Raw genomic sequence first — 16,409 nt, forward strand, 5'->3', positions numbered from 1 at the left:
TTTATTCTTCACAGGCCCAGTCCTGAAACCTAATAAAAAAGCCAAAGAGGGACATCTAGTGGCACCATGAACGAAATTACGAACGAGCAGAGGGAGGAAAAACCTACTGCCATGCCTAAGGATCTGAGAGAATCGCTCATTTCTCATCAGGAATGAAGAAAGGTTGAATGGAAGACCAAAATTAAAGAAGGGAAAAAGTCCGCCCATTTTATTATTTTCTAACACACAGACATTTACACTGGTAATATACTTAACACTAAACTCCATTTGGGCAAAGCAGAAAGATGAAGAAAAAAAAAAAAGGAGAGCTAACAGTCATTCTTTTAAGTAAGTCCGATTTGTTTGAAGAAAAGTCAGATTCCTCAAAATGAACTGAATCTAAATGAAAGAGCCATAAACAAACAACGCTGCCACAGAACTCCAGACACAAAGAAGGAAACTGCACCCTGGCTTTCACCTGCAGAACAATCCCAAGGAAAACCAAGAGGACCCGCAGAACTAATTTCATTTACCTTGAAAGTACACAGGTATATCAAACTCCAACCGAGGGCTGAGCATAAACAGAAACTAAATTCCAGTTTGACAAAACTTCCCAAAACTCACCCAATGAGCAAACGATAAGATTTAGTGCTTATCACTTATATTAGCAGTGAACATTTCATCATAATCATCATGAAGTGCTCATGAAATATTAGTGGAATAAGCCATCTGTCAGCTAACAAGGCAGAGCAGTAGCACTGGACCCTTCTCCCAGCTGAAGACAAGGAGAGAGCGATAGCAAACTCCAAATTGCTGGAGAGACAACAGAAGAGATGAGTGGCATGAGCTACGCGGTCCCAGCTAGCTTTAGTACCAAAGAGTATCTGTAACAAACTGGGTCTTTCTTATGAAAACACCCCTTTAAGAGTACAGAAGGGACACCCACATGAAGAGTACGTAAGTTGCCAGCCCTGCTCTCTGAGAAAGGCAGCCTGTAAGATGGACAACATCTGCTCACAGGTTTGATGTGAAAATCCCAGAGTAAACAACTTTGTGTTGTATAGCTACCCAGTATTAAATAAATGAGGCAGTCATGCATGCTAGAATGTAACTGCAGGCTCGTTAAGGAAAACTGAGGGTTTAGTGTTACTTTCTATCAAAAGAGGAAGCAAATGAAGTTCTACCTTTATAGCAATTATATAGAGGTCTCTTAGACACCTAGAGATTAAGAATTTTAACCTACCTTGAGCGCTTCCATGGCAATTCCACGTACACCAATCCCTACAGCTCCTCTCTAAAGTGAGGGTTAAAGAGACGAAGCTCAGAAATTCTTCCAAGAAATGTGGGACAACCTACAGAGCTGAACCCTTTCTGCCCAGCTCCCAGACAAACTCACCCTTGCTCTGAAGGTCCTTTCTGATTTCCATGAATGTATTGCAGTGAAAAGGGATACTTCTCCATAAATTTGAAAACAAGTGTCATATATGACTTCCCATGCAAAAAAAAATAATCACCCTCTCCAGTGCCGTAGGTGTGATGTCATTTTTGGGGCAGTTTCATAGGCTATTCTTCATAGTCACACAATGCCAACTCCCACCTCCCACAGCAGTGGTCTGTGTGCCACAGGTGCCTTAAGAGGCAACTGATTAAACAGAACTGCCTACTGAGTTGACCCAGCCCATGGGTCATCTCCATTCTGATTTGAGGTATTCATAATCCTCTTTGCAGACATTTAATGACTGGATGCACAAGGAAAAACATTCTTAAAAATGAACTTATTTTAAATAGAGACAGTAAAGTGGGTTTATAAAATAAAACCACAGAAGCAGAAAGCTACCCACCTCTCTCATAATGCTTCATCTACTAGTCTTCATCCAGATTGCTGCTTGATGCTGTGCTAAGCTATCATTAAAGTATTTCGTTCCTTTCAGTCCTCCCCATTCTTTTTTTTTCTCCGTATTGTTTCTGCAGGTCTGACACTACCTTCTGAATTTATTCCCCCTCACTGGACAAGCAGTACCCATGAGACAAACACTCTTCTTTTTTTTTTAAAAAAAGACAGGTTTCTTGGAACTTCCTCTTCATAAGCTCTCTCAAAAGTCCACCAGCACACGAGATGCAGAATAAAAGAAAGACGCTGTCAGTGGTGATACACACTGGGATCCACTGGCAAAGAAGAACTAGATATAAAAGCATTCAATTGTGGAGTTTATGTGGCCACTGCTAAAATAACGTCCTTTAATGCATAAAAATAAATTACTTTTAAATGTGTTTCCATGACAAAAGCAGCCACCTGGCATGCAGGTCAGTACTGGGAAACACTGTGTCAAGGAATGGAGGCTGACTATTAATAGAAGTCAGCCACCATTCCCCTGTCCATATTACAACTCAGTAGGCTTTGAAGAAAGCGTGCTGGAGATGTCATTTTCCACTCTTTTATAAGCATCCACTTCAAGATGCTTCACTCCAGGCTAGCAAGGGATGCCCTACATCACTGTAGTACTACTTATAAAATTTATGACATAGGATCATGGTTACAACTTCATACATTGCAACCATTTGTGCAGAATATAGTCCCGTGTGTGCATATTCACCATAACATATATTCCTAAGAATGCTTAATCAGCACTATTGTACAGAAAAAAACTTCAGGCATTATACCTCATATTTCTCACACCTACTTTTAAAATAGTAGTATTTTTTCACATGTGGAAAGGGGCTCTAAATTTTTGTTTTTCCCAGTGTACAGGAGTAAAGAGCAGAGTGCTTTGTAGGAGGAAAGCACCTGTTTAAAATATTTTATAGTCCTCCTTGCACTGCAATAATTTAATAATAACTGCCTCGATTAAAAAAACAAACAACAAACAAAGCCAACAAAAAGAACCTATGCTGGTTTTAAAGACTAAGTTTAGTGTGCATATATTCCAGAGAGAAACAATGTCACAGAAAAGAGTGAAACAATGCCTGTCTCCCAAAGTCTCTGAACGAAGATCACACACCTTTCTGGAAGTCATGCTGTGATTAAACTAACCTCAGCAGAAGGGCGGCCATTCCATGGCATATTTTCCACTAGAGGTCAGGCTGAAGGAGCTAATGATCTATTTTAGCCTTCAAAATCTATGAGTGGGAGTTACTAATCAAGATTTGGAAGTTTCAAAATCAGTATTTAATTAATACTGCTCTGCTTCACTTAAAGTGAATCACAAAGATGTATTTTTCTAGGTGTCCAACAGCTGGAGGTATTTAATCATGAGAGTATTTTAACATATGTCAATACAACCTTTCACAGAGCACTTGATGTGCCATCTCAGTCGGCAGGACAAGGTTTGGAAAAGAGAAAAGTTCTTCCTAAACTTCAGCCTTGAAATGAAAAACATGTTAGTTTGAATAATAACAGACAACATTCTAGTTACCTTTAAAAGGGTATTTTTAAAGTTTTGCTTTTTATTTTTTGCTTTTAGAAAGGACATACATTACAAGCATTTTCCACCAAAGATCTAGATCGAATTTGTTTCTGTAAATAACTAGGAAAAGACACAGCTAAGCATGGAGTATATGACCATGACAGGCCTCAGGTGACTAGAAAATTTTTCAAAACCCCAAAGTGATCTGAATTAGGAGCCTAAGCTTTTCTTTTCCTGTATTTTGTTGACTTACGTAATTCCATCGCTTCCAGAAACATTGACCCAGCTTCTTGAAATAAATAACTTGAAGGCAGTGAAGTTCAGATATACACTTGCTTCTGAAAATTCAAGGAAACGTTTAATGTATCATTTATAGTTTTAAACACCTGCTTTGTTGTGACAGGACGCAAAGTCATGCTCAAATGGCAAGTCCTAGCTCAGAGCTCTTTGTCCATCACCAGCCCTCTCAACAACTCACTGCCTTCAGCACATCTGTCTGCAGCCATGAAAACCAGGACAAAGTAACTTTGGCCAAAGCCACATAAGCATTTAGCTATAGTGTCAAAAACTAAACTGAGGAATTGCTCATGTTTACACTTCTGAAACCGAAGCATTCCATGAAATTCACTCAGAGATGAAATCAGCTAACCAGGTCAAGCTATGTCAGCTACCATTTTAAAGTACCTCATGGTCAACTATCAGAGCCACTTCAAAGATACACAAAGCACTTTGGAGAAGTAGGAATATAAAACGCCAGGAATAATTGGCAGAGAGAAGAAAACTTGTAGTTTCTCCAGTCACCTAAGATTAGTGGTGGGAATAACAGGCATAAAGAACAGAAGCGAAGCCTAGAAGACATTGGTTTGATCCCTTTTTATATGTCTCCCATGGACTAGCCTTTTCTGTACTTTCACCAGGTCAAAAGCAGCACACCTGCCGGTAACAGCCAGTCATTTCATCAGAGTCACAGATTATTTCGTTTAATGATTTTGTAACAGAACCTGATAATAGCAGTCCGAAATCTACACGTGCATGTTTTAAAAGGTGAAAATTCAGTTTAGCTCAGTAATACATTCAACTAACACACTCTTTTTTCTTTACTAGTTCTCCTGAAAATAAGCTAACCTTTTAAAATTTACAGCTGTACAACAGGTACAGTATACCTCTCTAAGGCATGGCCTGGAGAAATGCAAGAGCCGTTTGACAAGCACCACTCCAACACACTTCCACGGAGCTGGCAATCGGAGTTTGACTGAAGCTGGTAAGGCAGATTTCCCAGATTAAGCACGTACCCCACCCAGATGCACAGATGGTATTTGTGGGAGCAAAGAAAAATAAAATATAGGTTTAAAACAAATGCAAGAGAAACACAGAATAATAATGAATCACGCTAGGTATTTCTAAGGGTTTCTGTTTATCTTTTCTACTTCTCAGCACATAGCGAGTATATGTTCAGGGCTTTGAAACCACTGAGCAAATGGAAGGGATTTAAAACTAGTTTTGCTTCAAATGTAAGATCACAGAAATAAAGACAGGCTCCAGGTATTTCTCTTCAGAATGAGATTTCTGTACAGAAGTTTGATGCAAAAGGAGTTAAAAATGCTGTTCCTGCATATGTCTCGCAATGACAAGTAGGTTTGTCAAAGAGCCTTTTCGATGCTAAAGCAAAGGACTCACTCTGCTGCTGAATTTCAAATGGGTCTCTCTGCATGGTGGCTACTTTCCCATTGTTTTAAATGGATAGAAAGACACACAGCTGGAAAGAAGAGGCAAGCTACAAAGAAGTGAGGGAAATACAGCTTCAGATGCTGGTATCACAATATAAGGAGGCAAGAGTAGCCACAGACTGATCAATCCGAGCTGGCAGGTTGACTCTGGCAACGACTGGTTTGGGCCCCAGCTCAAGGCCGCAGTCTTGCCCCTTCTCATTCCATCACTAGCCCTTCTCAAGCTAGGAAGAGCTGATGGCCAATCTTACCTTGTTACAATGATACTGTCCAAGGTAGCTCGTCTCAAGATCCCATGAAAAGCTAGCAGAGAAAGAAGGAATAGGAGGAAAACAGCACAGGTAGGAAGTGGTAGAGAAAGATGCAAGGAGAAGAAACACAACAGCTCATGTTTCCCGTTCGAGTCCCTGGTAACCCAGAGGTGGTGAGGTGTGCTTACTCTGCCACGTCAGGAACTGAAGCTCCACAACGTTCCACTTTCAATCCTCCTCTCTTAAGCATCCTCCTTCTAGAGGATCCAGTTCTTCATTATTTCACGCATTAGATTTAATTTCTGGTAAATCAACGTTAACCTCCTGATTTCAAGTCCCGCCCTTCTCATGTTTAGCAGACATGACTTAAACACTATCCTTGAATTGCAATAAAAATTTCCCTTCTTCGGATTAAACCAGTCTGTCTGCCCCCTTCCTGACTCCTCCTGCTACCCTTCTCGGTTACAGCCTAACATAACACTGCATGAACTTCCATCTCACAACTGTGGGTAGACAGGCAGGCCCTCCTGGGAAATGCCTGGTGGTACTACAACTACTACTCCCACGCAAAAAGAAAAGCAAACCCTTTGGCATACAGAGGCAGCAGAGAGAACTCTCCAGCTCCTCTCTGGGCTATCCCTTAGCAGCACAGCTTCTGTGGTAGGAAAGTGAACCAAACATGTTGCGCTCTGACTTCTGCCATTTAAAACTTATCAATGACCAGCACACTGGATATAAAGACTCTTCTGTGTCAATTTTTTTTTCTTGAAATCTTGTGCTATTATTTAAACCACAGCTACAAACAAATAAAACAAAAAAGACCAGGAAGTCTCTTTAAAAAAAATATTTCAAACTAACACATCATAGAAAGATATAAGCAAAGAGCAAAATTTTCTATCAGCAACATATTTATGACACTATGATACGCAAACTAATTCTATATTCACACCTGAATTACTTGATATATACATTTGCACGTGTCACTCATTCTATGCTGAATTTATTAAAAAATGAAAAAAAAAAAATCTTCTACAAAGGGTCTACACTTTATCCAGTCATGAAACCTATGTCTGGAGTAACTTCAACAAAAAGAATTATTTCAAATTTTCACCAGTGTCACTAAACTGAGTTTAGCCCAAATACTTTTTTTCTTTTTAATCTACTGAGAGAAATGGAGCTGCAACGGTTTGGGTTTTTTAATCCCAAAGTGGATTATACAAACAACAATTTCATCAAACATTTTTTACAACAAGCCTAGCATTACTGGTTATATCTTATTATTAAGGTAAGCATTCTTCAAAGAACTGTATGATTGGAATCTCTTCCTGATACATAGTGACATGCTATTTGCTGGCTGCAGTGAGAAGAGTCAAAATGAAAACAAAAATACAAACACGCTTTTTTTCCTCTTGTCTTTATTGATTTAGACTTCAGAGCTACAGCCAAAAATAGTGCATCTGTAGAAAATTACCACACATGCTATCAATACAGCATCATCGCATGTTTAGAATCGTAAGCACTTGACAAATCGCAGAGGGAACATTCAATCTAATATTTTGGCAATGCAGCCCATGAATAGGGAATACAGGGAGAAGGACTTTTCTTCCTCCAAAAAGAAATATTTCTGAACAGGAATGAAAAGCCTCTGTTAAAAAATTAATTCCAGTCACCACAGAAAACTCACGCTGGTTCATTCAAGACATCAACATACACTGCTGGAAACTGCATGGAATGTCAAATGGTACACAGAAGCTACGATTCTGCTACAGGTACAATGCCGTCTTCAGCACTTTGTATGCCATCGAGATGGTCACTGCATACCCAACTGCCCAAGACAAACCTCTGCTGGGCTGGGGAAGAGGGATCAAGTATGCAAAAGTGTGAACGATCCTAGCCCCAGCGAAGATCCTGAAATGCAGCAAGGCTGTGGGCAGCTCAGGGCCACTAAGAGCGTACAGCAGTCCAATGCCAAGAAATGGGACAATATTTTCAAGGTCATTCAGGTGGCCTCTGGGGAAGGAAGCAAAGTTGGTTTACAGTGTTACATTTTATTGAATAAACCACTTCAAGCCTCATTATTTTTCAGCATCTTCAGAGCATGCTGCTGTTAAGGCCCTAACACAACATTGGCTTCCTCTGCAGTGGGGGCTTGATTCAGCTACTGAAATGATCTTGGCATGTTCATCTGACATTGCTCTGGTCTCTCTTGCCACACCCCACATTTTTAAGCTTCTGATCTTCTCTATGAAAGGTCTTAGTTTTTCCCCAGGATCTTGGTAATATTAGGGACTTACATGAGGTATATGAGTGCACCTGGATGTGCAAGAATGCAAGGAAAGGCGGGGAAGAAGACAGACAGCTGGAATTTTCTTGTAGCCTCTCTCAATTGAACATCAATTAACTGGATGACTGTGACTGCAACTACTAGACTTCATGGCCCAGATGGTCTATTCCAATCCCATAAACTCAGTTTGTAGTCTCCATAAAGAAAATATGAAATATCCTATATATGAAACATTCTATCAAATCTTCATGAAGTTCAATCATCTTGAAGAATGTTATTTTTGAGCATCTAACAGGTGTGACAGTTACGCTTTTGGTTCATTTTCTTCACTACTAAGCACTAAAATAGCTGAAAAATGTTTGAAATTTTGCAACCATAATATAATTTACTAAAAATGCGTTGAGACTGAACTCCAGATCTTGAAGTATTCTTTCACGCCTCTTCCTAAACCTTCCCTGCTCCCTTTACCTCTTTAGATAAATTATACTTCCAGCCAAATTTACTGATTGAAATAACCTCTAAGCCTTACTAATTATGTCAAATTTCACAGCCAGCTAGAATCAGAACATGGTGCTGTTTTGCAGCTGCTTTCTGAACTCATTTATCATTACAAGGAAACATATCCTCCAGCTTTTTTTTTCCCCCCAAAAAAGTACACTGAAGAAAGTAATGTCTTTTCTATACCCATGAACAGAACAAAGTTCAGTCACTTATATAGAAGAGAAGCCTTGCTAAATCTATGTGGCGTTATCTGTTGCCATGAAGCTTGCAAAAGAAAATATAGTAAACTTCCATTAAGAACCACTGTTAGGAGGAAAAAATGGATGCTGCAACACCAATGGAGTAACTAGAACCAAGCTGACTTACTAGGTCTGGGGAAGCCTGAACAACTCTGCAAAACAGCAACACAGGACTTGATAACACAGTGTTTTAAAAATCTAATCTGTGTAAATGACTCTGTGAGGTGGTTGTCATTTCTCTAATGTAACAATTTTAGTTAAAAGGGTATCTGGTCATAAAGTTAGTATCGACTTAGTTGTCCTCTTAGAATTTACAAATAGAAAAGAATTACTCCTCGCCAAAAAGTGCACATTTTTATATAACAACCAGCAAATTAAACAACTAACAACTCCCTGAACCACTTGGGGAGAAAAGGAAAGTTCAGAGCATCTTTACAGCCCACTGAGATTAGACTCTTCTTTCTGAGATTTTATTCCAGAAAAGACATACAGAAATATATTAGCCTTCATGGAACCACAGTCTTCTACATTTGCAAGGATGCATTGTTCTGAAATCAGAGCTGATACTTATTTTCAAGATCTTCCCTAATGGTGGTTTAAATGAGAACAGTTCATTCACATTCAAGTTTTTGGTATAAAAATACATATAGCAAATAAACTGTTAGCTTCATTAAGGAATAATGATATGGAAAGCATTCCATTGAAGCTTTCCTTGTTAGCACAGCTGTATCAAACAGCATCTTGAAAGTTATGACTTTGGTAACAAAAAACTTTGCCATCAGCTAAATAAAATTAAATAAGCTGCAACATTTAGCCCACTGAAATACAGCTTACATTCTGCCACAAATCTTGCAAAACAAAATACATACACCACAGGTCGCACACTGCCATACTATTAATAGCATTCTCCCAGAAGGCTGGTCAACTTTCCTGCACAATTGACACATCAGTGAGTAACCTCGATTCAATCCAGGAAAAAGAGCACAGGCTTTGACTCCCACTCTGTACAATTTGCCAGAGTAACGCCCTCATTACAACTCCAGAGTTCCATGACTTTAATACAGTTTCACTCCTCTTCCCCCTGTTATTTCCTTTACACTTTAGGAAAAGATGCAATATTGCAACTGGTGTTCAAATTATATAGAAAGTTGATTTATACTTAATGGACACTGCTTCATACTAAATAAACTTACAGTCATATTTTACAATCTTCTCACCACCTCCCCACCTCCCCTATGCATACAGGATACTATCCAAGAGTTAGCTATTATAACCAGACAATGACTTATTATTTTTAGTATGCACGCTGACTGTTTGAATGTGGAATGGTTTGTTCATTTAAACAAATTAATGTATTAGATTACTACATAAAGCAACACAGAACACACACAGGCTTGCCAAAGATAATGGGGTGAAATTAATTCCTTGGTTTAGTATTATTCTGCTATTTAAAATAATTTTTAAAGACTCCTATGCATTACCTGCGTACACGTTCGACATCTGGATCAGTCCGCAGATATTTTTTAGCACTCTCGCCTTTTCCAAATATTGCTGTATCTTCTGGGTTGACAAATGTCTATTTCAAACATAAACACACAAGAGACATTAGAAGCCAAAATGTTTTTTCTAGTCAAGGCAGCTTGCTATAAAGGTCACTCTTTTTACTAATGCCTCTATAACCTCACATAACTTACCTGAAGTTAAATGCACAGGGAATGATATATTGTTCACTGCACTACTGTTTTCTTGAGCCTAGCATGTAGCTTGCGTGCTGACAAATTAATGATGTAATGTAATTTATGCACGTAGATAAAGCCTTCTTGTAAGATGGACAAGCATGGCAGATGACTGATACTCAGCCTAAAGTAATGCCAGTGGGCTGAAGGAACATAGGGACCTGGGAGGCAGAACTACTGTCTGTACTGCCTAAGTCTCTTTTTCACTATTCTTGACAAATCATCTGAAAGCCCTTTTGGATCCCTTCCTCTTTCAGAAGTCTACACAGCAATAGCCATCCAAGAGACTTAATCCCATCCTCATTTATGACCAACTAAGTTTCTCCCTTTCCTCTTAGGTACAAATTTTCCACTTATGTGACCTGTTATTACCTCCAAATACTGTAAGACACTACTTGAAAAAAACATTTAATTCAGTTCGTGCAGACTGCAGTAGATCTCTCCTTGCTGACACATGTAGTAATACATGCATTCTGTGGACCATTTAGGCTACGCAGGTGTAAGTCAAGAAAACCTTTTGATTTTAGGAGAGCTACATGATTGCTTTCTAAGCAACACAGGACTCCGCTGGATCTACACATAGGACCAGTACAGCTGACGTGCTTCCGCAAGAGCAAAAGGAAGTAAGGTTACAACACAGACATCTGGGTCCTATTTTGAACATACAGGACAGGCTGTGTGCTCTACTACATCTTCAGCTGCGCCAAAGACCTAGAGAGCTATTACAAACCAGCAGTAGCTCAAATGCCGTGCTATTAGGACCTCATGAACAACAGAACAGTTCAGCTGGGTTCTCTTGCACCCAGCAGGAACAAAAAGCAGCATTTCAACAAAAGGACTGCAACAAAATCCTTGAAGCGTACACTGTCTTGCAGAAGCAGATCTCACAAGAATAGCCATATGGGGCAAACTCAGGGCTCTTTCAGCCCAGGACCGAGTGTCTCCAACAGTGGCCATGAGCAGATGCCTAGAGAAGACCAAGAACAGGGCACACACAACACAATGCTTCCCATGAGTACTCTTCTCCTAAGCTAGATGCAGCTTCTGCATTATTTAGTAAACCTCAGTGGATCTTTCATATACTTATCTAGCCTACACATCAATCCACATAAATTTTCAGCCTGCCTCTCATTCTAGAAAAAAATTCAATTTTTTTTTAGATAATGACCTACCTGCAAGGGGAAGGCTAAAACAGTTAGGGAATGTAAAGAGCTTCAGAATTACTGGATGAAAGGGTTATAGATGCATAAAAATCCACTTCATACGCCCTCTTCTGACCCTACTAGTTGGTTATTCATGTAACATGGCTCCATATCACACTTTATTTGCTTTATAAATTGAGTACCCTGGACACTAGCTTTCTGCAGAAGACAGTGGAAATTACAGTTATGAAAAACCCTTATTTAAAAATAACAGAAATGTTTTAGAAGGGTAGAGTAAGTCAAATGCGACTGTAAGATACAGTCTCATAATTATCTCATAATTAGGTTAAAGACATCGTCCATTTGAGACCAACAAAGCACAAACTCAGAATATCATTAGAGGAGGGAGAAGAAAAAGAACAGCATGAGTATTTGAAAGCTGAAAAGAAACACCTGTGATATCTCTGTATTTCAACACAAATTTCAATCTATTCTACCAGACAGTATTCCCAATTTCTTACCTTTCTTGTGATTCTGAAGTATGCTGTTATAAGACTCATTAGCATCATTTTTAGAAGAACAATAGTTGTATAGGTAGCATAAGCCCGGAAGACTTCATTGTCAATTAACTGGGTCAATTTAGCCATTTCTCCACTTCTCACTGACAACCTTTAAAAAAACATTAAAGTTAGGCTAACATCATAGCAATCCAAAGTTCTGACAACAAGATTGTCTGAATAGCCTTTTTTTTTTAGCATCACTGCAATGACAGCACAATTTTGCCACTGTGAAGTTTATTTTCAAGCAAATTATTTTTCCTCAGCTTATTTTCACAATGGCATAATATAATGCTTTAAGATGAGAAATTATATTATCATTTAATATTTTGCTTCCATTATATCTGCTTATTAACCTGTCAAAATATAAACCACCAAAATATTTAATGTAATTGCAGAAACAAAATTTAGTCACAGAAATTAGTACACTCTTGAAATATCAAAAGGAGTTAGAGCAATTTTAGACCAATTCATTTGAACTAGTGAATTTCCCTAAGCAGTTACCAGGATAGAAAGAGTGTGATGACATATTATACATACTGTAATGTTTAAAGAGGAAAATTAGTATTGCCTACCTTTTTTTTAGGTAAAATGACACAATTATAATTGCACTTCAGCTTTCAAACTAACCAATATCTTCCCACCCAGCAATAACTTGTGATCAAACTGAGTTAAACATGCATTTTTCTCCTTTGAGACCCTGTTGTTAAAAATTGCTTTTAGCATGATTCACGGGCAAAGATTAAGCTGTAATGACAAAAAGCAGAGAACTATTTATGCTTTTATCATGGGAGGTTTAAGCTAATGAAGTCTCTTTCCAATGAGACCATACCAAACCCACAATCCTATGGAGGTGGTACCTTTTATCAACACCATAAAGTTTAGAATGTGATGAGGACTGAATGCACGTAAAACGAAAAGCATGTCCCCTTGCACATTCAATTCATGCTCTGCACAGAGCAAGGCTTTTGCCTCATCAAGTGCTTCAATCATGCACTTAGTGAGTAGGAATCCATAAAACTAGTATGCCTTAGCTTCACTCGCGACCAAAATAAATGTACTTTTTGTTACAGTTAACTTCATTATTTACTATAATTTTAGCAATAGCAATAAAAAAGTTAATAATAATATTAACTTGATTACAGCTCCAACAATCTCTCATCTTGCTTTCAGCACAGAGTCACTGCCAGCTACAGCCAAACCAGGGAAACCAGACAAGCCGAGAGCAGCAGAAGACTCTTGCTCCAAAGGCACATCCTTGGTGGGGAGGTGGGCAGGATGGAGGTAAGCAGCTGTTTGCTCAGTGAAACAAATCTAGCCTTGCCTGGACCTGTCTGGCTGTGGTGATGGGATTTTGCTCTCTCTTTTATCCTTTCTAAAACAGTGCTTGGTTCACTGGGCCAAGCACTGGGTCTAAGGACTATGGGAAATTCAGTATAACTCTCCCTCCTTTCATATTACAGTACAGCAGTTCTCAAGATAATCAGCAATTTGGCAAAGATTTTTCTCAGCAACAAACAGAAACTGCAATTTTTAACTTTGTATCACAGCAGAAAGCATGCATAGTTTCATACAACAAAAATACAAGCAAATCCATGGCGTCAGAGCATTTTTCCCTACTGGACTTTAAAGCTATGCTGAAAACACATCCAAGAACTATGCAAAGTCATGAGAAACTGTTCATCAACATCTTGTGTTCCTCCCACTGGAACCACACCACATTTATCCATTTTCCCTACTCGCAGGGTTGGCCTCTCCGAACTCTCATAAAGCCCAGGCCTTGCCTTCGCTACAAAAAGGAACTATACTGAAGAATTCAGCACAGTTCCTCGCTCCCTCGCCCAGGCCCCTGCGCTTATGCAACGCAGCTCGCCAGCCCGGCCTGCGCGCCCGCCGGTTTCGCTTCGCTTCAGCCGCACGAGAGGCGGGACCCGGCCCCAGGCCCCGGCCCCGCGGGGAGCCCCGGGGAGCTGCCCCCACCGACCGCCGCGGGCACCGGGCCGACCGCCGCGCCGCCCCCCACCGCACCCGGCCGCCGACTGCGCGGGGCGACAGGCTCCCAGCGCCCCCTGAGGAAAAGCCTCGCCGCGTTCCGCGGGGCGGCCCCGGCCCGGCGCCCCCCTCCCCGCACCCGCGGAGGATTTCGCGGCCGAGAAGGCGGCGGGGGGTGGAGGGGCCCGGGGGACCTTCCGCTCCCGCCCGCCCGCGGCAGCCGCCATCGCGCAGCGCCCACTCACCCCGCCCGCGTACCCTCGGAGAGCGCGCACACCGCGGCGAGTCCCGCTGCTCCCGGCCGGCTACTGCGCCTCCGCCCGCCCCGGGGCCTGCCCCGGCCCGGCCTCGCCTCGCCCCCTCGGGCGCGGAGGCGGGTCCTGGCCCGGCTGGCTGCGAGGGCTCCCGGCCGCTGCCGCCCCCGCGGAGCCGCTGTACCCCGCGGGCCGCCGCGGCCTCCGGGGCCGGTGTCGGGGCGGGCACACCGCTGGTTCGTCCGCGGTGGCTCGCCCAGGAAGGGCAGGGTTCAGGCCCGGACCCCAGCAAACGTTACCTGGGAGGAAAAGAAGGAAAACCAGGAAAAACAAGCAAGAAAAAGCCTTCCTGTCTGAACACCCTGGGACTTTGAGACAGAGGGAAACCAAAGATTGTGACCCAGCCAGGCTTCGTTAGAGACACGCCATGTCCAGCAATTGCACAAACTCTCAAGCGGGCTCAAAGCTTACCTGAAAAACTATGTAAAGCACCTAAAGTCTCAGTACTTTGGCCCCCTACATTGTTTTGGTGGATCTGAACTTTTACCAAAGGAAAAAAAACTGAAAATGCTTGCATTGCCAAGCCATCAGTGCTGTTCCAATCAAAATGCATCATGTTGCTTTGCAAAGCGTAACAGAAAGTAAAGGAAATTAAGGGCTGGCCACGGACCTCTCCTACTGGCACGCTAGGATGTGATGAAAGGAGGAAACCTGGTGTCCGAGCTTCCCACTGCTTCTTCAGAGAAAATTACGCTATTCCCACAGCACTCCTCCTCATAACTGGAGCAATGCTTGTGACTAAGCAGCTCATGATAAACAAGACTGAAGAAGACAGAGATAAATGTACTCAGGTGCCAAGTGAAGATTTAAGAAATAATCATAAAGGTGTGTACAAAGTCAGAAAGGGATACAATTTTTAAAGCTGCATCATCATGGAAAAACTAGTCTTAGGTACATATATTCAGCGTTCATTGATGTTACTTCTATGCTTCATGTCATGTTAAATACCTGTGTGTACAGCCCTTTGGGACTCTTATTAATCATCAAACACAGCGAAACTCGTTTGAGCAAGGACTGTAGTATCAGAACTGTTTTTAAACGATGGTAGAAGTTGGGTTCAACAACCTTTGTTCTCGCTAAGGATACAGCAAATAGTATATCCACTGAAGTCAACAAAACAACTCACATGAGCATGGATCCATCCCAGGGAATGGATTTATTTTAAAAAAATGGAAGCATTTCTGCAGTTGATAACTTACTTCAAGGCAGGAAATGTATCTTCACAAATTTTTGTACAACACGTAAGATAATATATCCCAATCACATAGTGTAATTAGTGCTATTGAAATAAAACTATAATTATTTTCTATTACCACCTTTTTTTTTTGTTTGTTTGGCATTCTAATCCTTATCTGAAGTCAATTTAGAAAGAAGGTAAACCTATTAAGTCAACAGAGTTAAACTAAACCCACATTATTATACTTGAGAGGAAAAACTGGTAATTGGTTTATATGCAGTTCTCAGAACTAGACCTGGAAATACCAGAAAGCCAGAAGAAAGGCCATTTTCATTAGTTGTAGGTAGGCTATAAAGAGAAGCAGAAATGCAGCTAGAAATTCTACAAAAATCACCCTTTCCTTTGGATTTCACATTCCTGTTTTACAGATTCTGGAAATTTAGATTGATTTATGTGACCTTAAAAAACGCTTCTGAAATTGGGAGAGCTTGTATGTTCCCAGTCTTTGAATTTTGAGGCCAACACTTTATTAATTTTTTCCTGCCATCATTGAATTCCTCTAATTCTAAGGAAAGTACAGAAAGAAGATATGAGGAAGGGAAGAGGACAAGAAGGGAGAGAAAAGAGGAGGGAAGGAGGAAAGAAAAAGAAAAAAAGAAAAAGAAAAAAGAAAAATAGAAAAAAAATAGAAAAAAGAATGAAAAAGGAAAAAAGAGAAAAAGAAAAAGTAGAAAAAAAGAAGAAAAGAAGAGGAAGGGAAGGGAAAGGAGAAAAAGAAGAAAAAGGAAAAAGGGAAAAAAGATAAAAGAAAAATAAAAGATGATAAAAGATGAAAAGGAGAAAAGAGATAAGAAAAATAAAAAAGAAAGAGAGAAAGAAAGAAATGAAGGAAAGGAAGGGAAAGAAAACAGAAACAAGAAGAGAAGCCAATATTCCTTGCAGACCCTGAACCACTTAAGAGTGGGGAGAAGAGTCTAAGTGGAGTGCAAAACTGGGGCCATAGTCAGTAAAGCAGAAGTGAACTTGTGCTCAAGGTCTATTTTCATCTCAAAGTTCAGTAGCAGCATAAAGTGCCTGTAGAACATTTGAAAACTGCTGTGATCTAA

At 40.5% G+C, this 16,409-nt stretch overlaps 1 protein-coding gene across 4 annotated transcripts; it reads right to left on the bottom strand.

Moving 5' to 3' along the window:
* Positions 1–6,766: 6,766 nt before the first annotated feature.
* On the bottom strand, positions 6,767–14,119 carry MGST1 (microsomal glutathione S-transferase 1). Of its 4 annotated transcripts, none has more exons than XM_050907170.1 (4): positions 14,071–14,119; positions 11,785–11,932; positions 9,867–9,961; positions 6,767–7,371 (listed from the first exon to the last, which is right to left on the bottom strand). In XM_050907170.1, exons 2-4 carry the CDS (start codon positions 11,908–11,910, stop codon positions 7,125–7,127), a joined length of 468 nt encoding a protein of 155 aa, XP_050763127.1. In that variant the 5' UTR covers positions 11,911–11,932; positions 14,071–14,119; the 3' UTR covers positions 6,767–7,124. The 4 variants fall into 4 exon arrangements, with proteins under 4 accessions (XP_050763127.1, XP_050763117.1, XP_050763145.1 ...); XM_050907160.1 differs by having other exon boundaries at positions 14,058–14,102; XM_050907188.1 differs by lacking the exon at positions 14,071–14,119 and adding an exon at positions 13,952–13,959.
* Positions 14,120–16,409: the final 2,290 nt, after the last annotated feature.

The sequence above is a fragment of the Gymnogyps californianus genome, chromosome 1, assembly GCF_018139145.2.
Source record: "Gymnogyps californianus isolate 813 chromosome 1, ASM1813914v2, whole genome shotgun sequence".
Taxonomy (NCBI): domain Eukaryota; kingdom Metazoa; phylum Chordata; class Aves; order Accipitriformes; family Cathartidae; genus Gymnogyps; species Gymnogyps californianus.